The sequence below is a fragment of the Eulemur rufifrons genome, chromosome 4, assembly GCF_041146395.1.
Source record: "Eulemur rufifrons isolate Redbay chromosome 4, OSU_ERuf_1, whole genome shotgun sequence".
In the NCBI taxonomy this organism is placed as follows: Eukaryota; Metazoa; Chordata; class Mammalia; order Primates; family Lemuridae; genus Eulemur; species Eulemur rufifrons.
The window spans coordinates 21,620,497-21,646,545 of NC_090986.1; the positions used below are offsets into that span (position 1 = coordinate 21,620,497).

Consider the following 26,049-nt stretch of genomic DNA (forward strand, 5'->3'; position numbering starts at 1 on the left):
CTTCTTCTTCCTTTTTTTTTTTCTTTTTTTGAGGCAGGGTCTCGCTGTGTTGCTCAGGCTGGAGTGCAGTGGTGGGGTCCCAGCTCACTGCAACCCCGAACTTCCGAACTCAAGCGATCCTCCCGCCTCAGCCTCCTGAGTAGCCGGGACTATTTATCTTCACCCCAACTTCCACTAGGGCTGCCCTGCTTTTGCCTGGTTAAAATTTGGGGATCCCTTGGAGGACTTGGTTCTAGAAAGAGAGCCACTGCTCAATAATATACTGAAAACGACCCCTCTATAGAATGCCACGTCCTACAAAGAAACAGGCAAGCACATTATTCCACTGGCTTGGAAACCACTTTCATGTAAAGCTTTGTAACACTGGTTTTCTTCTACATGCCCTTATCTTATTCAGCTTGGGCAGGGCGCAAACAGCCTGTCACCGCTGATAGGCGCTGGTCTGGAACCACCACTAAGAATAGAGTGAATAGCGTTGGCCTGGCCATTCTGTCCACTCGCTCCCTTTGAGTCTCCTTGAATTGCCATATGGGCAATGCATGTGTGGTCCGCTCTCTCCTGGGGGCTCTGTGTCAAGTATTCCAGCTCATATGCTTTCTGGTTCCCTTGGAGCCGACAGCATCCTTTAATTAAAGGCGGTGGGTGGCATGATGACGGGATTAGTATCGGTGTCTGGCTTCCCTAAGGACCAGGGAACATTGTGGCCTAAGTTTTCCCATCTGGTAACTGGATTGTTCCTATGCTTATGTATCCAGGGGTAAAACCTAAAAAGGGGGTGGCACTTGTCTTCTCTGCCCTACCTGCTTCAGGAAAATAGAGAAGGCACCATCCGGCTGTTTCACTTAATTGAAATATAGGGTGCTGTAGCTTTAAGCACATTGGTATTCTGCCTCTCGCTTCACTGCAGAATGAACAACAATGATGTTCCGCTGAACATCAATTACAGACGTTTTAGGAAGGGCTCAGCAGTTTTGGGAGAATGAAGCTGTATTACACAAGTGTAATGAGCCAAGAAAAAAAAAAATCTTGTTTTTAGGCAGCACTAGTACAGACCCATGCCCTGGACATGGAAGCACCTTTTCTGCCTCGTTGTAGGCTTGGAAGGCGCAGGGGATTCATTCAGCCTTATCAGCACAAGCGTACGAGGAACATTCTGGCTCGGAAAATTGAGCCGAAAAGAATATCAGGGACAGAGCTTTTGCCAACTAATTAGGGACTAAATATTCAATACAGTGTTTGCAAAGTGCCAGCTACCTAGTCTCCTGCCCACCCCCAACACACACAAGAAAAGGATCTAAAAGTGATCATCAATTCAGTGTAAATTCTTTTACAAATCCAATATTTTATTTTTTTATGTACAAAAAATAAAATCCAAATGAACATAAAATCAAATAAAATCCTTTCAGCTGCACTGACTTCAGTTGCCCATTATCTCACGGTTACAATGAATCACATAAAGTACAGACTGTCACCACAGTGCTACATTTGTGATACAGAAGGAATGTGACATTTGGCTATTTGAAGAATGTTAAATAGAGAAGAAGAGATCATAAAGCAACCGGGGGTCAAAGGATTTAATAGCGATAATCACTCTATTAAAAAAAAAATCTAAATAGAAATCTCCAGTCTATAATATAAAGGCCAAACCCACTTCTACTTGGCTGACCCAGCACGAGAGGTCCAACGGTACTTTGTAATCATATTGCATTTATAATTTTCCCAGAGGACATGGACCACTGATGTGTGAAGAAATACAGTTAAGTTGTGGGATACCTAAACTGAATTCGAAGCGAGATTTTGCAGGGCACCATTATTTCCATGGAAGGTTCTGGTAATGGAAAAGTCATTTTGAATCTAATATAGCAGTGGTATGTTGGGATCAACCCATAATGTCTCTGCTGATTTATGGCAAAAAAACACACCTTAGGTGAGAAATAAAGCCGATGATAACATCACACATGCAAAGATCTTTTTAAATAAGTTTAGTTATATAGTTTTACTCTTTTTGCCTAACTCAATTATTAACAGGCTTTTTAAGAAACTTAACATCTTTGCACAACCCTGTCTCTCAAGTGATCTGTCTACAGGTTTGTTTTAAACCAATAAGTATCCCAGGCCAATTTCTTTGCCTGGTGCCTGCACACACAATTTTCTTGGAAGCTGGCAACAGTTTCACTAGAGTAACTGAGGACAGAAATCAACTTGCTCTGATCTCCAAACATCTTGTGCATATTTTTAAAAAATAACATGAGAAAAAGAATATACTTTTTTAAAATTCAGAATCTGTAGTTTGTAAAACTGCTATCATTTTAGCATAAGCTCAGTGCTGACCTTTTCAGATCAATCATAAATAAATAAATTCTCCCAAGAGAAGTATTTCTAGTGGAAATGGGAAAAATGTGAACTAAAGCTATAGCCCCTGTACCATAAATATCAGCCACTTTGGGCTTAGCACTCTTTGGGGGGATGGTCACAATGTCTAAGAGCACATATGACTACACATCTTAGTTTACACAGACAGAATAGATGAAATTTTGAATGATCTGCTGTTGGTATAGTTTCTAATATTATCAATACTGTCATTATACAAATTTTCTTGAACAGTGATAATAACCCATCATACACACAGCTTATGCCTTTCTGTGGCAGGACAAAAATTAAAAAATCTTGGGACAAGTTGGAATTAAGTTACACATCAATCACAGGTTGCTCACTGGACGATCAAGGAAAATAGCAGAAAATAGTTTCCACCGTGAGACTTCCATCTGCATTGACTTTCACCTAAATATCCAGAAGGTCGTCTCCACTTTCGTCACTCTCCACGGTCAGCTGCCGGGTCCACCACTTCTTAACTTCCGAACCGCAGGAAGCTGCGTCAGTCATGGGGTTCATTTTGCACACTACAGATTTCATCGTGGTCCTCCCTCCAAACGGTAAGTTGACCGAAGGCATGGAATGGCTTATTGGTTTTGGTGCTGTGGGATTAACAAGAGTCCTGTGAGCAACTCGGTGTGGTTTCTCCCTATTGCAATCATTCCTGAAAAACCACGATAGTCCCATCAGTAATGCTTTTGGCTAACAAGTCCTATCCACAGATGTTAAGGAAGAGACCTTTTCAGCATTTGATTCTTTAGGTTCATAATAGATATTAAAATTATGATCATGGACAATAAATAAGACCATTTGAAAAAAAAACTCACCCCTTTCATTTTGAGATAATTACAAAAACCAGAAAATCACTAAAACTTCCAATTTAGGGAAATATAAGTGTCATATATGTGTGTGTATCTTTGTTCATTAGCATATGCATATTAAAAAAGAGGAAAAAGAGGGAGCAGGTAATCGATAGCAAGGGGACAGGAGGGATATGGTGAGAGTGTGGAAAGAAAGATGTGGCTTTGGGGTCCCACAGTCATGGGTGTGGGTCCCACCTCTCCAACCTGTAGCAATGCAGACATGGGCAAGTTCATGTCGCTGAACCCAAGTTTTCTCCATAATAAAATGAAGAGAATGAAAATTTCCTCCTTAGACTATTGTGAAGATTAAAACAGATTAAATGAGATGATCTAAGAAAGCACATAGCATGACACCTGGGACATCGTTGGTGCCCCCTTAAAATGCTCTTTTTCTTCCCCTCTGCCTCCTCAAATTCAGCCTGACCCCAACAGCATGTCCCTTTGGTTGTCACCATTTTCAACATTGGGGCCACCCAGGCATGGACGACTGGAAGCACTTTTGGCAGCATCTTTTCTTTTATCCATTTCCATGAATACCAAGGACTGTGTGTTCTCCCCAAATCATCTCTCCTATCTGTCCCTGCAGGGTGTAGACCAGCAGCTCAGTCCGGGCCTGCAATGCCTCACGCCCAGACCACTCTAACATCCTCCAGCTTGCAACCTGCCTCGGGCTCTGCCCTTTCATTTTAGCTGCTGCCAAGTTAATCTTCCTAAAGCATGGACTCCAAATGTCACATATTGCTCAGAAATCTTTACTGGCTTCTAATTGCCTACACGATAACATTGAGCCTACTCAGACTGTAATTTTAGGCTCTACATGACCTGGCCCCGCCACCTACTCAGTCTAGTTTCCCCTCATTCTTGGCTTTGGTTGAACCAGGCAGAAGCTTAGGCCTCCTTGATCCTGAACAATAAACTCCTGGATATGACACAGGACGTTTTCCTTGGTGGTGGTGTTAATGAGGATCCACTGAACATCTTTAGCCTCAAAAATGTCAGCTGCGGCCGGATGCGGTGGCTCACGTCTGTAATCCTAGCACTCTGGGAGGCCGAAGAGGTGGATCGCTCGAGTTCAGGAGTTCGAGACCAGCCTGAGCAAGAGCGAGACCCCGTCTCTACTAAAAATAGAAAGAAATTATCTGGCCAACTAAAAATATATATAGAAAAAATTAGCCGGGCATAGTGGCACATGCCTGTAGTCCCAGTTACTCGAGAGGCAGAGGCAGGAGGATCGCTTAAGCCCAGGAGTTTGAGGTTGCTGTGAGCTAGGCTGACGCCACGGCACTCACTCTAGCCTGGGCAACAGAGCGAGACTTTGACTCAAAAAAAAAAAAAAAAGTCAGTTGCACTGTTGTCCACTTTGTGGAACAGATGTGCTGTAGAAGAGTCTGCAACATCATCCATCTTCTCACTTACACTGGGCTGAAGTCAGGCATAGCTAAAGAGCACTGCAGAGCCCCCACTTCAGCACGGACTCAGTTATCTATAGGAAAAACCGTGTGCAGAGGACACTGGCTGTGCAGCAGTGCTCCATCCGTCCGTCCTGAGTACCCGTAATGGGATCACCCTGGTTTTTCACAACCCCATATTCCTCTAGAAGAAAATTCTCTTACTGAATCAGTAACGTGGAAAATAATAGGAGTGTGAGGATTAAATGAGGGAACACAAGGAAAGCACTTACAATAGCGATTGGCATACAGTAAGTATTATATATATGTCTGCTGTTATTGTTATTATCGAGGTAAAGGAGCTTGCATAAAGATGGGGACTGGCTCAGCAGCAAAGTGTATGTTGAGATAAAGCAGGGGTCTGTGTCTTCTTTGAGAACTTTGTGGCACTTTCTGAATGATTGTGTCTGCCCACTCACTCTTTTTTTTTTTTTTTGACACAGAGTCTCACTCTGTTCCCCGGGCTAGAGTGCTGTGACATCAGTCTAGCTCACAGCAACCTCAAACTCCTGGGCTCAAGCGATCCTCCTGCCTCAGCCTCCCAAGTAGCTGGGACTATAGGCATGTGCCACCATGCCCGGCTAATTTTTCTATATATTTTTAGTTGTCCATATAATTTCTTTCTATTTTTAGTAGAGACAGGGTCTCACTCTTGCTCAGGCTGGTCTCGAACACCTGAGCTCAAACGATCCACCCGCCTCGGCCTCCCAGAGTGCTAGGATTACAGGCGTGAGCCACTGCGCCCGGCCTGCCCACTCCCTCTTATATAAGTTTTGCCTGTGTTTGAGCAATGCCTTGAACATACACAGGATGCCCTTGGAAATCTCCCTCTTTTCTCTTTGGATCTTGGCTGTAGTATCTCACTTTGTTAATAGGTGCCATCTTAACAACACTGGTACCTGAAAATGGGAGCTAATATGGTCATATTTAGCAAAGTTATTTTGGGGGGAATGTTTTGCACAGGGTACATTTTTCATTGTTTTGTGAACATAACCATAGACTCAGACTTGCATTTTGAAAACACACAGAGAGTACATACCTGTAAGATGCCTCAGTCAGTGGGGCAACGGCTGCAGGTACGTACCTGAGGGCATACGCCACTGCCCAAACTTCCTTTGCGGTTTCCCTGCGTCGGCCGCATCTTGCCGGCTGCCTCCTCTGTCGGACAGCGTGGGGCTCAGCAGCTGCTGCTGGCTGCCTGTCTGCATGGGATGAGAGAAGGAAGCAGCTGCGGCCTTTCTTGCCACCATGCCCTGTCCCTTCTCTCTGCCCTCCTTTTATTGTAAGAAAGGAAGCAACATGGCAGGAAAACAAGCGGGAAGAATGGTGTCCGCAATCAGGAAAGGAAAAGTGAAAATGGGTTAAAAGAGTGAAAAAGAGACACAGCTCTCCGGGGAGCACCTTTTCTTGGGCATTCCTGAGCCACCACCCCCACCACCTCTTTCCCTCCGCACCTTCTGTGCCTCGGCTGGCAAACCAGGGCAAGGGTGGTGGCGTTGCAGGAAGGGAGGTGGGCAGTGGGGACTGGCTGGGTGGGGGCAGTGTACTTCTGCCAACCTGGAGGTCAGTGGAGCTTCCGGAAAAGAGTTCTCAGCAGGCAGAGCTCTAGGATGGGCCCCAGGGGAGAAGAGAGCTAACAAGGATCTAACTAAAATCAAAGAGAGGTACCAGACTGTCTGCACATTTTACCCATTCTCTGGTCCACCGGTCACCTTTCCCTTTCCTAGCTGACACCTTGGTCTTCACATCTCTTCAATATCCCTCTTGGTTATTTGGTCACCGCTCAGCTTTTTAATCTAAAAGCAAAGAGCTCTGCAATCGTCACTTTACCCTGCCTCAATGGCCCTGTCTCCCACCGTGAGGCATTGCCAGCCACCCTCAGGGTAGATCCCGGCGGGGCCACTGCAGATGCCTCTCCTTGGCCCCTTGGTTGACGATCCCTGCACAAGTCCTGCCGTCGGTGGCAGATGAATCCTACAGGCTGGGGAGCTGACAGTACAGAATCCCCCAAAATGGGGCCATGAAACAGGAGGGCCTCTTGGTGCATCTTGGTGGGTTGTGGAGCCTTAGGCTTCAAAGTCGATCTGGGGCCCCTGACTGTCACTGCACACCACGGAGCTCGGCGTTGCCGGGGGGCTGGGCACAGAACGCAGGGTCAGTTCCATGCCGTTAACCTCAGATCATAAGTGCAGCCTCATAAAGGCGCAGGACCCCCTGCCAGCTGCTTCTCACAGCACAGGGCCTTCCAGGGCACTGATAATTCTCTGTGCTTCTTCCACAGACATGTAGATTGCACTTGGAAATGAAAATACGCTGTGCCCCAGCAAATAGAACCTCCCCAAGCTAATCCTCCCGAATTCCATATGGTCTTCTGATGCCCAACCAAGGAAGGAGAAATCTTCAATGAGCCTGATTATCTGAGGAGGTTGAAAGCCAATTACAAACATTTTCACTGATTTTACTGCAAATTCTTAGCGAGGAGAAGAAAACACGTAGGGCAGAGCTTCGTGTAAACCGTGCTCTCCTAAGTCATGCAATACCCCTGGCCTCAAATTCAGCTCTTAGATGTGCTGTTAACTCTTCAGACAAAACAAAACACCACAAACAAAAAACACACAGAATTATTAAGTTCAGGACATTAACCTTTTTTTAGTATTCATACAGATCAGAATCTTTTGAACCTGGATGGCAAAGACACAAACATCATCTGGCTCAACGTGTTTCCATTGTTTGGTGTTTTTCTTTCAATAAAAATATTCCTATTAGAAATATTGTCACCTGGTTTGAAATGTCTATGTGACCAGCACACATTTATTTATTATGTCGTATTTAAAAAGGACGCCACGGAATGTCCTCGGATGAGAGGCGCCTCCCCGCCATACCTCGGGCTGCGCGCTGTTGTCCTGACTGTTGGCGTTCGCGTCCTCGCTGGGCTGCGTGGTCTCGATGCTGGGCGGGTTCAGAAACCGGCTCAGCTCCTGCTGCTGACTTTCTCTCAGGCTGTGGATGATGCTGCATGACTGCTGCTGTTTCTGTGGAAACACGACTTTTCCTTCAAGGAACGGGAAAATCAACCCAACATCCTCTGCCCCAACATCTCTCAAATTGCGTTTTCTTCTCCCCTCGCCAAAGACCTGCACGATTGGTGACCTCTTAGGAATTCCCAAACAGGAATCCTTAACTAATGTCCATGTTCAATTAAGTTGGACTGATACAAAGGAGGGCTTAGAGACTTAGGAACTGCCCTCCCCTTCAACTTCCGTTTATATAACAATTGGGATAGTTGTGCCCATTGATAGAATACTAGCTTTTAAAATTACTAACATGGCTGTTCTATGTTTTCCCTTTTCATTGTATTCTGTGCTCATTAAGCCAATGCAGACGCTACCCCACCTCCCATTTCCTGCAAATTGTAAGAGGCAGAGAGCCTTGGGTGGGTGAGAAACCCTTTGCTCTTGTCTTGGCCCCGGATTTTGCAGGCCAAGCCGGGAGGCCAAGCCAGCAGGCCAATCTGTCTTGGCACATACTGCAACCAGGACTTTCTGTGCCCTCTCGGGGCCAGGTTTGATCCCTGGAGCTAGCAGAGCGACAGGCGCAAGCTGTGACTGGACTGCAGGGGGCAGCTGGCCTTGCTATGGGAGGCTGGGTGTTTCCTTTCTCTAGGGACCTTTTCTTCTCCAATAGAAATATATGCCTCTGCAGTTGATGCTGTTGTTCTGAGGAACAAGATTAAAAAATCTCTGTTACATATAAATGTTTGGTAATCAGTTTAATGTTTCCCCTGTGTGTGAAGCATAGGTCAAAAGCATTCATAAAAGTAATTCCCTAATAGAAGCATTCCCTGTAAACACAGTATATGTTCATTAACTTGGGAGTTAGAGAATCCTATGAGCTTAGAATTTAGGAAGCAGAAAACGATCATTAAACTCCCAGGCAAGGTGGTCTTTAAAGACCAAGCAACATTATCAACAGTATGTTGGGATTTTAAGCAGCAATTTAAAAGTAGTTTTGTAAATATGTAGAGAACTTTGGAATGTTGCACAGTTTGAGTTTTATAAGTGGATATCGGGAATATTTTAATATCAATAAACTGATTTTTAAGCCTTCATGTTACATTATAAAAATGTGACTTAGCTGAAACGTCTGACGGACTCCGCTAGAGAGGGAAGAGCTGGATGACTAGAGCCAAGGCTGGCAGCATCCGCCCTCCGGCCACCCTCGGTGCAGGAGGCGGACGTGGTCTGAACGCCCCACGGGCTTGCAGTTCACTCACGGCTCGGATGCGCTTCAGGCACTTTTTCAGCCACATGCGAATGGTCTGCTTGGCCACCTCCTCCTCTATGGTGTACTCCAGCTGCTCCCTCGCCAGGAGCTCCTCCAGCTGCAAACTCTTCCGGATGTCGACGGACCGGTACGAAAGCATGCTGGTGGGGGAAGCACAACAGCAATCGCAGGGCTGATGCATCTGGACTTTAGACCCTTACACATTTCAAAATCCAGAGGGGACATCACTCAGTCCAACGAGTGCAGTGTTCTGACACCACTCCTTATAGTGGTGACTTGGCTGGTCCTGTCACCTCTCTGCGTCTTCCTGCCCTTATCTGTAAACCACGACAGTCATGGTACCTACTTTATTCAATGACTAAGTGAGTTGATATCTGTGAGGTTATTACAGTAAGCGCCCTCTATGTGCCTGGAAAACAAAAGATCGGGCTAAGCCACGATCTCTATTGTTGGCTGTGTAAGAACAGACTGTGGACTCTCCTGCAGAAGGAAGGTTGCTCCCTCCATCCTTTCTTCACAGTTAGCTCCAGTGGCTCATGGTTACTATGCTCGGCCATGTGTCACTCACGGCCCCCACCCCGTTTACCTCTCCATTTATCTCATTTGCCCCCTGTATCTTCCTTATTAATTTTAGAGCCTAAAACACCAGAGTTGAATATTCACGGCCATGTAGCCCTTGGTACAACACACCCAAGCAGTGGCTGGTGATGCTAACACACGGATGTGTTGCATTGGGCCCGTGGGCACTGAGGCACCTCATTGTGTTTCAGGGCCAAGGGGTCCACTGCCAAAGGAGAACACAGCCCCTCCTGGCAGCAGGTACACCCTGAAGAAGCCACAGGATGCCAGCTCATTGCTCAGCCCCTGCCTACCTCCTGCCCTGAGCTCAGCTGCACCACCAGAGCCCAAACCACAGCATGGGGGCTGTCGAGAGCACTGGTACATTGGTCATCTCTTCTTTGCTAAGTCTCTTCCCACCATGGAGGACAAAAACGCATTTGCTCTTCCTCTCCTCCCTGATTCATGAAGAAACTCATCACTGATTGTTCTTACCCTATACGGGGTAGAGGCAGAGGAAGGGGAGAAACACCACCACCTTGACTTTGCCTGGGTCTGTTTTTATGAGATGCACCACTGTGTTCCACAGAGGTTGAGCATTAATTATCAGTGACAACAGTATGTCTATGTGCCTCACGTGCAATCTAAAAAATAACTGTCACTAGGAGGAAAAACTGCTCCTAGCGACAGAGGGAGGTTATTTATATGTATTTTCTGTCCTGTCTTTTTCTGCTTTTTAGCTTACAGAAGAAGTGAATAGTGGGAGGTAAAAATCGATAACCCGACTGGACTTTTCCCAGAATCTACCTGTTCTGATCTGATCGTTTTTCAACTTCTGGGCACAAGCATATTTCTGTACCCCTGAATGCTCCTAAAAAAATAGGTGACACAATCCCCAGCATTTGACTTGTCAGGTACTCGCGATGTAACTGAAACAGCTACTGCCAGTCCATCGTTTTTAACGTTTTTTTTTGTGTGTGTGTGGCATGGATGCCTTTGGGACTGGAGCCTATGGGACGTTTCTTAGAATAATGCTCTAATGCAGAAAATGAAATTCACATTTTTCAAAGGAAAGCAATTATATTGAAATACGGTTCTCAAATTATTTTCTTTAAAAAGTTAGTGATATAGTAACAGAAGTGCTTCTTTATCATTCCATTAAATAATAATATCAAGCCGAGGTCAGACGACTACTATAACTTAGAAGTACTAGGGAGCATAAATAATATTTTAAGATACCAGCCAGGGCAGTCAGTAATGTGATCTGAAAACATCTCTGATTTCTACTGGTGACAAAGACATGGATAGTGTTAATGCTGCGGTGGTCTGATGCCTACATCATCGAAGACAATGCTGCATTTCAGGGAGTTATTAGTGAAAATAAAGAGGTGATTGTTTTCCCTTGGAAGTATATGGACCTCTGAATTTTATCCATGGACCCCTGTTTAAGAAGCCGTTATGGGTTGAATGTTCCCCCCACCCCCTAAAAATATATGTTGGAGTCCTAAGCCCTGATACCTCGGAATGGGATCTTATTTGCAAATAGGTCATTGCAGATAGAATAATTAGTTACGATGAGGTCACACTGGAGTAGGGGGCCCCCTAATCCCGTATGACTGGATTCCTTATAAAAGGAGGGCTTGGGCATAGATACACACACAGAGGGACAACGCCACGTGAAGGTGAAGGCAGAGGTTGGGGTGATACTTCTGCGAGTCAAGGAACCCAACACGCCAGTGAAACACCGAAGCTCAGGGAGAAGCAGATTCTCCCTCTTGGCCTCAGAAGGAACCACCTGCCCACACCATGGTCTGACTCTTGCCCCCAGAACCGGGAGACAGTACATTTCGGTAGCTGCAGCCACTCAGTGTACAGTGCTTAGTTACAGCAGCCCCAGAGAAGAAACACAGAAGCCTCTCAGAGAGAAGAGAAGGTAGAGCCTTGGTTTGACCTTTTGTCCTGGCTGGGTGCTCACTAAATGTCTGGAAGACATGGTGTTTTCGCCAAGGCGGGGCAACCAGCACAGAGCAGGCCAGGCAAATTCTTGTCGGACCCGTCCAAGCAAGAAGATCAGATGTTAGCAGCAGCAGCTTTGCCACAGAGCCCGGCAACCGTGAGCAAGTTGCTCAACTCCTCCGTGGTGGTCCCCCCATCACAAAACGAAGGGCAGGACTCTGATCCCCAAGGGCCCTTCCACCTCTCCCCTTGGGGGACTCCCCAGTGGGGAAGGGGCCCTTCTGGGCTGTCACTCCTCCTGTGTGAGGCACCAACCTGGAAACGATCATCCTCGGATGGTGACAAAGGGCACTTTGTGCCTGGGATGTGTGACCCTGCTTCATGAGCACGGGAGGGGTGGCATTTTAGGTTACGAACACACTTGTCTGTTGTGTTTCCTAAGCCCTTTAGCAATCACAGCTTTAGTTTCTGGGCCCGGTTCAGCTCTGGGATGCTGAGCTGAGAACACCCTCCCCATACGAACCTCAGGACGTCGTGGAAGGTGACGTCCCCGCCGTTGTGCAGCCTCTCCATTTCGTAGCACATGTGCTTGAACAGGAGCTTGTCTTTGTCCAGGTCCACCTCCAGCCTCCCCCGCAGCAGCCTGAGCAGGAACTTGACTCTGAACGTGGGAATCACGCCCTGCGGGCAGAGAGCACGGTAACCGGTAAATCACCTCCAGGCCAGAGTGATTGCTCGGGTTTCTTGGGGGAGAAAAGCGGGGGTGGGGAGGTAGCTGTTTCTCAAAGGATGGCATAATTAGCACCGGGCATGAAGAAAGCTGTCTGTGTCCTCGGAGGCTGGGTGGGATTGTGTGTGCTAAGAAGAGCACGAGATGAAAATCGGAGTGATGACTCCCTGTCAGGGACTAGCATCTCGGTGTGAAGGGTGGTGCGGTCGTCCACATGTATCAGATGAAAGCAGGTTCCTGAGATACAAGTGGATCCAGATGAGATGAAAGAGTCAGGCCAGATGCTGTGCATGCCCGGTGCTACTTTGGAAGAAAAACTCGAGAAGACTGGAGCCTGGGTGGGGGTGGCGGTACCAGAGAGCGAGCGCTTATGGGGAGGGGGGCGGCGTGTACCCCCGGGCAGGCCTTGTCTTGAGTCCAAGATCTGTCATTTATGATGCTTGGGGCTCCTTGGTCTTTGTGCCCTCTGTCAATGCTTCCTGAAACCATTTTCAGACCTTCCCCCAGGTCTTCCTGTGGCTGAATTTGCCTTGTTTTTCAGATGCCACCTCCTCAGGCAGGGCTTTGTGCCCATCCTGCTAGAGCAGTTTGCCCTGCCCCCTACTACGTTCTACTGTTTTACCTTTTTCTAAGTGTTTATAACTTCTTGAAATACTGCTACTACTACGACTATTATTCTTTGTCTCCACTTATTGGCATATAATCTCCGTGAGTGCAGGGACCCTTCCATCTCGTTCATTGCTATATCCTCAGTGCCTGGAACTGTGCCCCAGTGGCTGCTGGGGTGAAGAAGGGAGAAGAGAAAGAGGAGGAGGAGGAGAAAGAAATGAAGAAGAAGAAGAAGGAGAAGGAAAATAAGAGGAAGGTGGAAGAAAGGAACAAGAGCTGCTGCTACTTTGGCTAATAATTCTAGAAAATCTTGGGTAAGCTTTATGGTTAAAACATTTAAATAACAACTCAAAAATAATTCAGAACAACTGCTTTCAGATACCACTTAAATAACTCCTTTGTACTTTTACTGAGGATTGCTGCTTGAGTGTGTGGTGACCATGAGTCTGTAATAGACTGACCCTGCCCTGAGACCAGCGATGATTCCTTTGGCTTCGTTTCCCTGCTGAACTTCTGGAAGTTTGAAGAACGGGATGTTCATGGCTGGAAAGGACACGGGGAGGCACTATGCTAGCCCTCTCCCTTCCTAACTTATTGCGCTGAACTGTCAGTGACAGTTGTCTGCAATTTGCCAATGGCCATTCAAAATCCAGTATACATCAATTGCCAACCTTGACGCCACGTCAGTGTTTGAGATACGTCGGTAAGTCTCTTTGGGGTGGGGCACGAAACAACAGCGCAGCCTCCTACCTCTCTTTTATCATCCACCATATTCCATATGATCTGAAAGTGGCGAAGATCATTATAACTTAAAAGCTGGTCTTCCTCCGTGGAATAAAACAAGGAGAAATTCTCCACAATAATGGCTTAAACAAAAAAAAAAAAAAAAAGAGAGAGAGAAATCCAGAAATTAGACAATTATACTAATCCATCATTTTTTAAAAGGGGAAAACATCTATTATTAATAGTGGATTTTACCACTTACAACATAAGCCAAATTTTTAAAGTGCTTCTAGTATAGTTTCCAAGTTGGCATATTTTGTACCATTTATCCAGCTCCTGGCCTTCCAAAACATGAAGGTCCTGGGCACAAACACACGTCCCGTAAATACAGAAACTCATGCCAGCTGGCCTTAACTCTCAGTCGAGAGTTCCAGGGCCGTTTTTAAAGGTCAAATTGAGTTCTGGGTGGCCCCACAGCTGGGTGAATAATGTACCCTTCAAACCATAAATGTGGTATTTCAAGGTTATGAAGGTAGTAGCTTTCTCTGATATGTGTTCAACTCAATCCATGAGAAGAGCTCTTGTGAAATTAATGATCATAATAAATAGTACAACTCTTAAAATTGCAATCAACTGTCATTGACATGCCTTTCAAAGTTCTTTTCAGCTTCTGGACTGAGAGGCAACAATTTATAATTAATGCCATGAAACACTCTCCCCAAGCCACACAGGATAATTACTTGAAAATTGTACATAATTATCTAAGTACCTGAGTTTAAAGAGATTAAATAATATTCAACGGACATCACTTACCTACAAGCAGATTTAGCATGATGTAGGCAATGATGACATAAAATGAACAGAAATACATAAGTGCTCCGGCATAATTTCCACAGTCTGTTGCCCAGTATGTAAATTCATCTGGAGTGCAAAAAGGAGGCTGAACCTTTGGGGCAGTGGGGCGGAAGAGGGAGGCAAGGATGAGAGTAGCAAAGAATACAAATTTGTGCTAACTGACTGTAGTGAGTGCATATATTCCTAACCATATAGAATTTAATTAACTTCAAAGTCATCTTTCAAAAGCCACAGACATTGGGTAGATCATCTGTAGCAAAAATCAAAAAGAATATTTCATTTATGATATGCTTTCAGTCTTGTAGGATCCCAAGTTCATTGCCCTTTTTCAAGGCACAAGGAAAATGAGCTGCTTTTCTATACCGGATACTCTTTCTGCCACCTCCATCAGGTGATAAGTAGCCACTATGATGCAAACTGTGGAAAGTCAAATAACATTTTTTCTCTGCCTTAAGTAAATGGTTTAAGATTTAGGAAGGTGCACTATACAGGCATAACTTGGAGATATTGCAGGTTTGGCTGAAGACCACCATAATAAAGAGAATACCTCAATAAAGTGACACACATGAATTCTTTGGTTTCTCAGTGCATAATTAAAGGTATGCTTACACTATACTGCAGTCTATTAAGTGTGCAATAGCATTATGTCTAAAAAAACCAAAGTATATACCTTAATTAAAATACTTCATTGCTAAAAATTGTTAACGAACATCTGAGCCTTCTGTGAGTAGTAATCTTTTTGCTGCTGGTGGGGTCTTGCCTCTATGTTAATGGCTGTAGTCTGATCAGGGTGGTGGCTGCTGATGGTTGGAGTGGACGTAGCAATTCTTAAAATAAGACAGCAATGAAGTTCACGATATCGATTGACTCTTCCTTTCACAGAAGATTTCTCTGTAGTATGCAATGCTGTTTGACAGCATTCTACCCAGAGTAGAACAACTTTTAAGATGGGAGTCAACCCTCTTAAACCCTGCCGCTGCTTTAGCAACTAAGTTTATGTAATATTCTAATTCCTTTGTTGTCATTACAACAATGTTCACAGCATCTTCACCAGGAGTAGATTCCATCTTGAGAAACCGCTCTTTGTTCGTCCTCATCCCTTTAAATTTGATCATGAGATTGCAGCAATTCAGTCACATCTTCAAGTTCCACTTGTAATTCTAGGTCTTATTTCCATTACATCTATAGTTACTTCCTTCACTGAAGTCTTGAACCTCTTAAAGTCATCCATGAGGGTTGAAATCAACTTCTTCTAATCTCCTGGTAATGTTGATATTTTGACCTCCTCCCATGAATCATGAATGTTCTTAATAACATCTAGAATGGTGAATCCTTTCCAGAAGGTTTTCAATTTATTTTGCCTAGATCCATCAGAGGAATAACTTTCTATGAAAGTGATAGCCTTATGAAATGTATTTTTTAAGTAATAAGACTTGAAAGCTTAAATGACTCCTTGGTCCAGGGGCTGCAGAATGGATGCTGTGTTAGCAGACATGAAAACAACGTTAATGTCCTTGTACATCTCCATCAGAGCTCTTGGGTGACTAGGTACATTCTCAATGAGCAGTAATATTTTGAAAGGAATCTTTTTTCTGAGCAATAGGTCTCAACAGTGGGTTTAAAATTCAGTAAACTATGGTGTAAACAGCTATGCTGTCATTGGGCTTTGTTATTTTATTTGTAGAGCATAGGCAGAGTAGATTAGCATAATTCTTAAGGACCCTAGGATTTTTCAGAATGGTAAGTGAGTGCTGGCTTTAACTTCAAGTTACCAGCTGCAATAGCCCCTAGCAAGAGAGTCAGCCTGTCCTTTGAAGCTTTGAAGCCAGGCATTGACTTCTTCTCTTTAGCTATGGAAGTCCTGGATGGCATCTTCTAATAAAAGGACATTTTGTCTACATTGAAAATCTGCTGTTTAGTGTAGCCACCTTCATCAGTGACCTCAGCTAGATCTTCTGGATAACTTGCTGCGGCTTCTCCATCAGCACTTGCTGCTTCACCTTGCACTTTTAGGTTATGGAGATGGCTTCTTTCCTTAAACCTCATAAACCAACCTCTGCTACCTTTAAATTTTTTTCCTGCATCTTCCTTAACTCTCTCAGCCTTCATAAGATTGAAGAGAGTCAGGGCCTTGTTCTGGATTAGGCTTTGGCTTAAGGGAATGTTGTAGTTGGTTTGACCTTCTATCCACACAACTAGATCTTTCTTCATCAGCAATAAGGCTGTTTTGCTTTCTTATCATTTGTGTGTTCACTGGAGGAACATGTAAATTTCCTTCAGGATCTCTGCCTTCACAGCTTGGCTTTTGGCCTATCTCAGCTTTTGACTTGCTTTCCTCACGAAACTTAATCATTTCTAGCTTTGATTTAAAGTGAGAGATGTGCGACCCTTCCATTCACTTGAACACTTAGAGGCCATTGTAGGGTTATTAATTGGACTAATTTCCACAATGCTGTGATTTAGGGAATAGGGAGGCCAAGAAGAGGGAGAGAGATGGGGAAATGGCAGGTTGGTGGAGCAGTCAGAACACTCAAAACAGTTATCAGTTAGGTTCATTGTCTTTTATGGAAGCCATTTGTAGCACCCAGAAACAATTACAATAGTAACGTCAAAGATTACTGATCACTATAACAGAAATAATAATAATGGAAAAGTTTGAAATATTGCAAGAATTACCAAAATGTGACACAGAGCATGGAAGCGAGTATATGCTGTTGGAAAAATGGCGCTGACAGACCTGTGGATGCAGCGTTGCCACAAACCTTCAATTTGCACAAAATGCAATATCTGCAAAGTGCAATAAAGTGAAGCACAATAAAATGAGGTATGCCTGTACATAGCAAGCTCACATTCCAATTGTGAAAGAAGCAATCCCCATGCCTGTAGCACCATTATGGCATGTTATGAAATAGCACAAGACTTAGGTTATCAAAAACCTTCTCATTCTTTAGAGTCCTAATAAAATGCCAACACCTCTGAGAAGTCTTCCTGGTTTCTTTCACCCAGAGACTAATTGTTTCTTCAATATTCCCATAACATTCTGCTTGTACTTTTATTTAGAACTGATTAAATTCTGCCTCTTTGATTTGGTAAATTCTGTCCCCATTCTTTCATGCATAAAGTCTTGGAGCTCCTACTATGTGCTAGATATGTCTCAAGTACTTGGGAGAGATGAGTAAGGATGACACAGACCCTGTCCCCTGACCCTGCTGACAGCTGAAAGCTGCAAAGTTCAGTCCCATACATTGGCCACTGGCTCCGTGTGGCCATTTAGATTTATGTTAATTAACGTGAAATAAAATTGAATAAAATGTAAAATTCAGTTCCTCAGTTATGCTAGTCATATTTCAAGTGCTCAATAACCACACATGGCTAGTGGCTCCTGAATTGGACAGTACAGATTTCTATCACTGCAGAAATTTTTATAGGACAGCACTGATCTATCCTATAGTGAGAAAGAGATGAGATAATCTAATTTAAGCCAATAATTCACTACAGTTATGATACTTACTACAAAGGAAAAATACAGAGCATTGTAAAAATATATAACTGGCAATCTTAGCTTAAGGAAAAAGACCTGAAGGAATTCATGTTTAAATTGAGATTGGAAGGATGATGAAAAATTAGCCCAGAGAAGGCAGGATACCAAAGGAAGAGTAGCTCAGAGCCTATGATGTAAGTAAGCTCGGGGAGGATGCCTTGGCATTGTTGAAGACCTAGCACCTAGCATATGGCCCAGGACAAACCAGGGGCTTAGTGAATCTCTACCTGTTGGATACATTAAATTGAAGAAGTGGAGGGCCCTGGTTTAACTTTGACCACCAAAGTGTTAAAGGTGGGAGGAAAGAACAATGCTCACATGATATATATCTGTTGAATGGAACTACAATGGCCCAAGTTGGGTTTATTGACTATTTTTCCTTAGATATTCATACATTGGAATGTAAAAGAATGCAATTTCACAGACTAAAAGGCCAGGATATATATATATATTTTTTTTTTTTTTTTTTTTTTTTTTGAGACAGAGTCTCACTCTGTTGCCCAGGCTAGAGTGAGTGCCGTGGCGTCAGCCTAGCTCACAGCAACCTCAAACTCCTGAGCTCAAGCGATCCTCCTGTCTCAGCCTCCCGAGTAGCTGGGACTACAGGCATGAGCCACCATGCCCGGCTAATTTTTTCTATATATTTTTAGCTGTCCATATAATTTCTTTCTATTTTTAGTAGAGATGGGGTCTCGCTCTTGCTCAGGCTGGTCTCGAACTCCTGAGCTCAAACGATCCGCCCACCTCGGCCTCCCAGAGTGCTAGGATTACAGGCGTGAGCCACCGCGCCCGGCCCAGGATATATATTTTGTATACAAAGTCTTGATGCTAACATGGATGACACCACCAATATTGCATTGCCAAAGAGTGTCATGCTGATTCTAAGTCTAGGCATTGGTAGTGATGAGGAGATACTTACCATACAGTCATGCATAATCTTGTTCCAGTCTTCACCTGTGACAATTCGGAACAGTACGGTAATAGCTTTGCCAGCTGAAGAAAAGTTTGCATGCCTAATTTAAGAAGAAAAATAACAGAACTTGAATAGAATGTTTTGTCATGAAGTAGTATGGTCTGTCACCACCCAAACAGGTGGATGTTACAGCCAATTTGGTTATGAAGTTACTTTTTCCAAAAGTTAGACCTTTTGTTTGTTTGTCATTTATACTTGACTCAAGTACAGCTAGCTGTCTGAACAACCCAACTCTGGCCTGGTCACCAATTTACTGCCATGCGTCTTGAAGGATTGAGTAAGCAAGCTTTGGCAACGAAGTGATTCCTTCTTTCACAAATAAATAATTTTTGCAACAAGACACATTTGTAAATACTTTGTTCTATTAGCACTTTTAAAAAATATAGTATGAGATGCTTCCATAGAATTTAAGATAATCTTTGAAAAATGCTTTTCATGTAATACAACCATTTTGGGGGCCCTAACTTCCCCATATTTTGCTGGAAAACAAAAAAACACAACCCAAAGCCATCTCCAAATAGTTTTATCTAAAAATAATATATCATTTTTTTGGCAATATGTAGATAGAAAAAGTTCTGGAATTAGGAGAGTTATTACTGAGTGTTGGTGGAATTATGGATTCTTTTGGTTTTCTGTGATTTCCGAATTTTCTAAAGTTTCTAAAATGAAAGTGAATAAATGCCTTTTTCAATGGGAAAAATGTCATTTAAAATGTGGCTATTTTATTTTCATTTCCAACTGATTGCTTCCCTTCCCCCTTTCCCCGGTTTTTAATAGACAAAAAGCATTTAAGTGATTACTTATGATTTCATTAACTTAAAACATTTGCTTGATAAATGAATAGAAAGATAAACATACACCAACCTATTAATGTTCTCTCCATATTTCACAGTACCGAATAAAACAACTCCAGCAAAAGCGTAACACAACAGCAAGAGGAACATTCCTACTATGATGAAGAAGCTTTTGTACATGCTGACCACGACTGTCAGGAGAAGCATCTTCAGTGTTACCTGGAGACCAGGGTGGGGGTGGGGGGGGTAGGGGGGGCGCGGAGAGGGAGAGAAAATTCATGAAAACCTGAGCAGTAACTAATATTTAAGCAGATTGGCTCAAGAATGATCAAGTATATCATTTGAAAGTTGCTTTCTGTTAGGTATTAAATCTGAATATTATCAAAAACTATCAGGCATTGAGAAATTTATTCATACTTCAAACTGTTCAGTCTCTTCAGGCAAATTAATAAAGTAGCACCCTGAACTTTTTAGCCTTCCTTTTTTTTTTAGAGATAGGGTCTCGCTCTTGCTCAGGCTGGTCTCAAACTCCTGAGCTCAAGCAATCCTCCCACCTCGGCCTCCCAGAGTGCTAAGATTACAGGCGTGAGCCAACACGCCCAGCCCAGCCTTCCATTTCTTCTTCACCTGCTTCCCAAAGCTCTGTGAGAAGGGCTACATGTTGTTGAACTATAACAAGTAAAGTCAGGTTTCTTCCACAGACTTTCACAAAAACAAACCTAGACGATCGTATGATACTAAATAAGCATCAAATAATAAATATATTGATTACGTGGATATATGGAATATATATGAGAAATAATGTTAGTAATAAAAAAGGAAACAGTATTTTTAAAAATGAAAAATATATGTGGAATGTATACATAAACATTAACAAAGAATATAAAGAAATCTGAAATCATGGAATAATGAAAGTTCATTAAAGATTATTTTTCTTTGCAGTAAAGTTACTTAACTTTATGAAAAACAAAAACAATAATAGTAAAGATGCATTAAGAAAGACCATTGGTTTTGCTTTCATGGCTATATTATCTTTAATTCATGACTGAGTGTACTTAGCACATGTAAAGAATAAATTAAACACCATAACTGGCAGGAAACATATCAAAAGATAACTAGCCTACTGATTCATTTTAATATTTAGTATTTGTTAATCTTGACTTATGATGTCTAATAATTTATTGACTACAATCTTGAACATCAAGAGGTAAAACTGTAGTCAATTAGTCACTGTTCTTTCTTCAGTGTATATGTAACCTTCGAAAGGATTCTTCACAACGTACTTACATGCTTTCCACAGATAGAGAAAAACCTAAACACAATCACACAAGCGCCCATCATGTAGGTATACGCGTTCTGAAATTTAAACAGAAGACAGCCTCTCATAACTTGCACAAAAGATTTTGTTACAGTTCCATTTTTCATTTTAAGTCTTCTGTGAAGTCTACTGAATAATTAGTTTAATAAAATGTGAAAATTCATATAACAATTTTATCTAAAAAAGGTGCTGAAAAGGTCACTGCAAAAACTCATGAATAAATATTAGATATAAAATTCAATCGCAAATGAAACTTCGGGTTCTCTTTTGCTCAGCCAAATTCTGTGTGTTGAAATTTATTTTTACATAAAATAGTGATCAGCTTTTCTGAGGACAGGGTATGACAAATACAGGATAAAAATGCAACATAAGAATGTCAAGTGGGATAGGAGAGAGAGGAATCCTGGCAAAAAGGAAGGGCCGATGTTGGAAAAAGTGGCCAGAAGTCAGATTCCTTCTCTCTGAAGGTCTCCAGAGACCTCTGAAGACCACATGTTCCTTAGTCTAAGCTGATTTCAGCAAAGTTCTCCCTGCTCAGGAACACATCCAGCTCTTTCTTCAAGTGTGTGATTAGCAGGAAGAGATGACTGCACTTTACGAATAAGAAAGCTTCATTTGAGAAACAAAGATCCCACCAGCTCTAACTGCAATAACAACCTTGACATTCAGCTGATGCCAAAGCGTGATTATTCTCGAGGAGGTTTGCCTAGCCAAGTGACAACAGTCACAGATGGGCCCCCAGGAAGGGGGTCCAGTGAGATGCTTGGCGAGGTCCAAATAAATGAATGCACGCACATAGCATATTTGGATGGGGAACAAGGACTGCACCTTCCTTCCACTGCAGAATATGGTGGAGAATGAACATCCTCCCAAGACCAGAGAGGGTCTTGGAGAAGCACAAAAGCAGTTAGGCAGAGTAGGCAAGCTGGTCTTTTTGGTTTAAGATTTCCTCTCTGGGATTAGGAAGCCTACTTGACTCTTTGGCTTGGACTGAGTAGCTTTTGGATGTAATTTATCTGGAGAAATAAAAATCATGAGTTTTGCTGCCTCTTCTTTCCACATTAGCTCAAGACGTACTGTAGATACCTTTTCTCTTTACATTCTGGAAGTAATGACAACCAACAGCTTCTAGGATGATGACCTGGACCACAAGGTCTTGGGAGGTCTGACACCTTACCCATCTAAGTCTTGTACTATGTTTCTCTCACTCCTTCTTCCAGCTCCTGCACCCTTCCATCATAGGGACAGCTGCCTGAAATGTTCTCCCCTCATTCCACAGATGGAACCCAACCATCACTCCCGCAAGAGTGCCCTCCTGGACCTCTCTGATGAAGCCATCTCTCACTATGATGTACACATTGTTCCAGAAACATGGGCTCACCTTCACGGCCTTCACCATAGCCATGGTTCTCATTGATTTGTGAGCATTTGATGAATATCTACCTAGCTTTCCAGGCTGTAAGGTTCACAAGAGCAGTGATTGTCTTTGTTTTGCTCATTACATTCTTCTCAATTCATAGTAGAGTGTACATCTTTAGTGTATCTCTATAGTGCTCAAAACCATTCATTGCTTAGAAAATGCCTCAGCGTGGCTGAGAGCTCACCTAGGCTTTGCACAGTCCTCGTTGCTGAAGGCAATCACTGGTTTAAGAAGGACAGCAATTTCATATTAAAGCAAGCCTTTTCTGACGTGCAAATGGGTTCTGTGTGCTATGGATCTTCCTGGCATGCTTCTAACATTAAGGGGATGGGAGAATGAATAGAAGAGAACAGGGAAAAATAATACCACTTTGGGCTCAGATAAAGGAAGACAAACAAAAACGAAGGTAACTATGATAATGCCTTATGGGCTTGTATAATCTTGACAGTTTGAGAAAGCATCAAATACGTGATTACACTTGATCTTCATAGTGCCCATATGGAACAGGTGGATTATGAAGCTATATCCCCCAGTTCGGGGCAGGGTACAAAGGCTCACTGAAGACAAATCGCTTGGTCAAGGCTGGACAATGGTGGAGTCTAGGCTAGGCCCCAGAATCTTGAGGCCAGGTGTGGCCCTCCAGATCCCCAAGTGTGGACCCTTGACTGAATTCAAACTTCACAGAACAAATCCCTCTATTAAATCCCTCTATTAAAAAGATTTATTCTCTAAAATTTGGATTCATTCAAAAGGCCACACTCAAGGATCCAGAAAGCCACATGTGGCCCAAGGCTGTGGGTTCCCTGCCCCTGCCCCAGATCCTCCAGAGCCATGCTGCCCAGCACGGCGGACCCACTAGCCACGTGTTCTTATCGAGGACTTGAAGTGTGGCCAGTGTAAATGAAGAAAGATACGCTGCAAATGCAAACCACACACTCAGTGACTTCACACAAATGTAACTAACGTATCTCAGTCATTTCTTATATTGCTTACACATTGAAATGGTAATATTTTGGATGTGGTAGGTTAGAAAATATATTATTAAAATAATGTTATCTGTTTCTTTTTTTTAAAATGTGGCTCCTAGAAAATTTTATGAATAATAAATGACATCTGTGGTTACCTTTTATTTCCATTGGACAATGTGGCTCTAGATTACAGTCAAGTACACCCGCAGCTATAGATTTGAGCTAGACCCCAGACTGAACGGAGGGTGAGGATATTTTAGGCAAAATAGTGAGAACAGGTACAGAGACGGGGAATTGTGTACTTTACAGAAATGGCAGCTGAACGTCTAGTAGAAAATAAAGCAGCAGAAATACCTGAGAATTACATCGTGTAATGCTGATTATAATGAAGTGGAGGGATGCTGTACTTCAGCTCAGAAAACAGGGTTTGAGTCTTCTGATACTACCTTGTTATGTGAATGGAGACAGGTCCCTCAGTCTCTGTTTCAGTTTCTCTCTCTCTCTCTCTCTCTCTCGTTTTCTCATTTGGTAAAATGAGGGGGTAAGCCAGAAGATACTTAAGCTCCTTCTCTCCCTGGCTTGCTCACTCTAGGGTTTTGGGGGGCCAGGTGTTGCCTGTGTTCAGAGTGTGGGGCTGGGCACATGCAGAGGCAAGCATGTCTGAGCGCCTGTCACAATCCAAGCTGGGCTTTAGAGAGGTTACTGTAACATCTGAGAGTAGGCTGGCATGGAGCGTTATGGCACTGGAAACAGGACCGAGCTGAAATGAACTAAACTGAAATTATCAATGGAAATAAAGTTTGCTCCTGCACTCACCAAGAGAGCAAAATGAAGCACCACCCACACAACGCCAAGGGACGTGACCAGGAGATCATACCGATTTCTTCTGCTTTGCCAGAAGCCAGCAGGCGACATTGCTATGATCTTCATTGTAACCTGGGGAAAATAAATGAAGAAAACAAACAGAGTGAGTCAGTGTTCAGCACATATTTAAATGTATTGACTTGAGGTGTATGACGTGTATGTATACGTTTTCAAATGAAGAAAGTTCTAAATTATTTTATGCTGACGCAGTATCTTTTAAATTAAAAAAGAAACAAATCCTTTAGTGCCTTTTGAAGTTTCCTTTAAGACCACATGCCTATATTATCTATCTAAAGAGTCATTATAAACAATGTACTAACCAAAAACAAGGGTTTATTACCAAGAAACATAATTTTATTTTTAAAGCTAAGTCAGTTACAAATCTGTATTCTCCACATTCTCTTCTCCTTGTTTTATGACTAGCTCTGATAGTAGAATGTTTTTCTTCCTCAAGTAGAAGACCATAGATTTTGGAAAACATCAACCAGTATAGGGCAAAATGAGAATCTGCTTGCATTTCAAACAAGATTGCCCTGGAAAGTGATATTATAGGAACCACATATTAAAATAATCTTGGCTGGGCCAGCTTGTTTTGCCAACACGTTGCAATTTGAGTCCCTGAATTACAGTGGCTTGTGCCGTTCCCTGTAAATATTTGAACTCACATAACTAGACAGGCCAACGTTCAGACACAACAATTGACAGCAGCATTTCTGCAATGAGAAAAATCTGGAGAACACAGCCTTTGTTCAAGTTAAGCAGAACAGCCTAAGAAGGAAATATACTAAGAGCGGGCTACGCGTTCTCCCCTCCCCAACAAAAAGGCTTCAAAGGCAATGGCACACAGATCTCAAAGTAAGTGGCATCAAAGAGGGACACTGATTTACTTTAAAACTGTGCCCGGCTCCCCCTAGAGCCAGCTGACTCCTCATTACTGTACCTCGAGAACAAAGATGAAGGTGAACACAACCGACATTGTTGCCAAAGGTACTGTCACTGGGTCCTCGACGTCCCACTGCAACAGAAACAGCACACGGGTCTGCCCACGGCCATCGGACACATCAGACTTTCCCGCTTCTTCTGCCCACTTTGCCCTGACTGTGAGTCTTATTTTTTTATACTCAAGAACAAAGACTATGAATGGATACGGCAGCTTGGGATATTCTTGGCTGTACCAAGGAACACAAAGTTCATTCCCAGAGTCTTGGGGTGAAACACAGTACCTTGACAGAGAGCAACACCGACTGGGCCAGGACGAGTAATGCAATTGTCCTCTTAAAGAAAGGGTGCTGGGTTATGTCGTACATCTTAGCTCTAAAGCCATCATTGTCTGGAGAAGAAAGGTTTAGGCAAGGGCGTTTTAGACATAGGTCACGTTTACTTTTTTGTCTTTCATTTTCTTTGATGCTCATCTTAAAACCCATTACATTCCTCTCCCCTACAGTTCCATCTATCGTGAGATGTTTTGCCGGAACGGCTGGCTCTGAATATTTAAAACAACGGTGCATGACGCCGCTCGTATTGGAAGGGGAAGCGCATCATTCAATTTCTGTCAGTGTAATACATTTCAGTCATATTTTAAAAAGGCAGGCACAAATATATTTTATTGAAAAATTCATTTTTTCATTAAGGCTTAGTCTGAGAGCACTGAAGCACGGCCTTTGGCTGGTGGATTTTAATAGCCTTATGGAAAGATCTGTAGTTTGGAGCCTGTTTCTATATTAACTTATGCACAACCTCCCAGTGGCCTGGCGATTATTATTTTAATTTAA

General features: G+C 43.2%; 1 protein-coding gene across 4 annotated transcripts in view; it reads right to left on the reverse strand.

Annotated features, from left to right (window-relative positions):
• Window positions 1–1,322: 1,322 nt before the first annotated feature.
• Window positions 1,323–26,049, reverse strand: part of NALCN (sodium leak channel, non-selective) — a 328,066-nt gene continuing 303,339 nt past the window's right edge. For all 4 annotated transcript variants that reach the window (XM_069467070.1, XM_069467067.1, XM_069467069.1 and 1 more), the window contains 13 exons: window positions 25,501–25,607; window positions 25,218–25,292; window positions 24,230–24,349; window positions 20,995–21,063; window positions 19,778–19,926; window positions 18,860–18,953; window positions 14,358–14,490; window positions 13,572–13,687; window positions 12,006–12,163; window positions 8,958–9,108; window positions 7,567–7,716; window positions 5,769–5,886; window positions 1,323–2,975 (listed from right to left, as the gene is read on the reverse strand). In XM_069467070.1, coding sequence (XP_069323171.1) covers window positions 2,782–2,975; window positions 5,769–5,886; window positions 7,567–7,716; window positions 8,958–9,108; window positions 12,006–12,163; window positions 13,572–13,687; window positions 14,358–14,490; window positions 18,860–18,953; window positions 19,778–19,926; window positions 20,995–21,063; window positions 24,230–24,349; window positions 25,218–25,292; window positions 25,501–25,607 — 1,634 coding nt within the window. In that variant the 3' untranslated portion in view covers window positions 1,323–2,781. The remainder of the gene's footprint in view (window positions 2,976–5,768; window positions 5,887–7,566; window positions 7,717–8,957; window positions 9,109–12,005; window positions 12,164–13,571; window positions 13,688–14,357; window positions 14,491–18,859; window positions 18,954–19,777; window positions 19,927–20,994; window positions 21,064–24,229; window positions 24,350–25,217; window positions 25,293–25,500; window positions 25,608–26,049) is intronic.